Raw genomic sequence first — 1,900 nt, 5'->3', positions numbered from 1 at the left:
TGCAAAGAAGAAAAAAAGAGCGACAACAGCTGCCTATCACTATGTTCTTCTCCCGAACAAACACACCTGCACCGCGGGCTTCAGAAGAAGAGAACACTGCAGAGCGCAGTCAGGATGCAGCGGCCCAGTCTGAAGAGCAGTGAAACGGCCTACACGTGAGTCACTGTATTTGTATACATGTAATAGTTGCTAATTGTAAAAAAAAAAAAAAAAATTCTATTTCGCGGATTTCACTTATCGCGGGTCATTTTCGGAACGTAACCCCCGCGATAAACGAGGGATTACTGTATACACATTCACAGCCTTATAACGTCACGCTTTCACGGAAGTTGTCGATCTACAGCCAACATTTCTTTCCCTCTGTCGACTGTATCTCCCTCCCCCACATGGTCAACCGGGCGGGCGCATCTCAATTTGCCGAACATGCAACTTTTTTTGTTGTTGAAAGAAATTTGACTGTTGACTGAATCCCCATCCCATCCACATACTCTCTAGCGCAGGAACAAAAGGATCTGGGATCGAGGACTCAATTTATCTCGTGCGCATCCAGATTGCACCCTGCCATATGCAAACCGCGCGCAACGCGCTCAGCATTTCAGCCTCTTGTTCCAAGGCTAATTTAGGAAACCGTGTTGGGGTGAGTTGAATGTGTAGCAGCAGCACACAGCAAAGTCTGACGTAGTTTAGTTATTAAATGCGCATATTTCATCATTAAACATTTTTTTATTCATCAAGACCATTTGTTTCATACCGGGATTTAAAGTTATGGACTCAACGGAGGATAACGGGGAGAGCAAGGCAGCACTCCGTCCATGCGCGCCCAGGTCTCTTCTCCTGCGCTGTCTGGTCGGTTTCCCTACGGTGGTGTGTTTCATGTTGTCCCTGAGCTCCATAGCCATCTGCCTGCTCATGAGCTTCAAGACTTACCAACTGGAGAACCGACTGGATGCGCTGGAGTTGGATAAAAACACAGTGTTTAACCCTCCGGAGAGCGCCTTCACGCGCGAGGATGGGACTGTACTACCGGCACTAAGGAGTTCTATCGAGACGCTCCTGCAAGAGGTAGCTAGCTACACACCGTTTTTGGGGGGGGACATTTAAAATGTAACACTATGTATATATATCATAGAGTATTTCTCTTTATTTTTGATTCATGCAGCTTCCTGCTTGGGTATCCATAATATGTAGCTAGAGTAGACTAAATGCCGTGCGTAATGTTGCGCGTAATGACAGTATTTGACTCATGTCTGAAGATGTTGATTCCTCAAGCGACTGACTCTAATGGTCAAGGCACCGCTGTGCGATTCCTTCTGTCTCTAGATATTATCAGGTATCGCCTGATGAAAGATAACTGATGTAAAGCTTGGTGATACACAAGCTGTCTGTTTGTGCTGTGAGAGTATTTCGCCATATCTCTTTGGGAAAATATGTTGTAGGCTATCTCCCAAAAAGTCCCCTCTTGATAAAAATGACTATGGACAGGTCATTGAAAACCTGGTTACGTTTTTGTACATTATTTACCTGAACTGGTAAAATTATAATTACATCACTTTATCATTTTTACAGTATTATATTCATGTTACCAAGGTGCTACATAATGATTGATGTATTGCTTATAGTGGTTTATGTCCATTTATAACAATAAGTTAAGTTATTTAAGTTTATCTTACTGCTTATACTGCTTGTTATAAACCCACAAAATTCACTAGTGTGTCTCATTGCATAGTGGTTGCTTTATATGGCCCTCTTAAAACTATCGACGGGAGACTGACTTGAGTCAAACCAACTGGAATGTGCAGTAATCTTCTCCATAATGTTAGTCCCAAAACATTTCTCATGGGCTTCACTTTCCCCTCTAACTCTAAATGAATAAATGAATGTTTCCAGATCAAGTTTGGAT

At 42.8% G+C, this 1,900-nt stretch overlaps 1 protein-coding gene across 1 annotated transcript in view; it reads left to right on the top strand.

The window, feature by feature from the left end:
• The first annotated feature begins 394 nt into the window (after nt 1-394).
• LOC139572626 (collagen alpha-1(XXIII) chain) overlaps nt 395-1,900 on the top strand; it is a 165,457-nt gene continuing 163,951 nt past the window's right edge. The window contains exon 1 of the mRNA XM_071395310.1: nt 395-1,062. Within this exon, the coding sequence (XP_071251411.1) occupies nt 766-1,062 (297 nt within the window). The 5' untranslated portion in view covers nt 395-765. The remainder of the gene's footprint in view (nt 1,063-1,900) is intronic.

Source organism: Salvelinus alpinus, chromosome 4, assembly GCF_045679555.1.
Source record: "Salvelinus alpinus chromosome 4, SLU_Salpinus.1, whole genome shotgun sequence".
Taxonomy (NCBI): Eukaryota; Metazoa; Chordata; class Actinopteri; order Salmoniformes; family Salmonidae; genus Salvelinus; species Salvelinus alpinus.
This window is presented reverse-complemented; position numbering and strand designations above follow the sequence as displayed.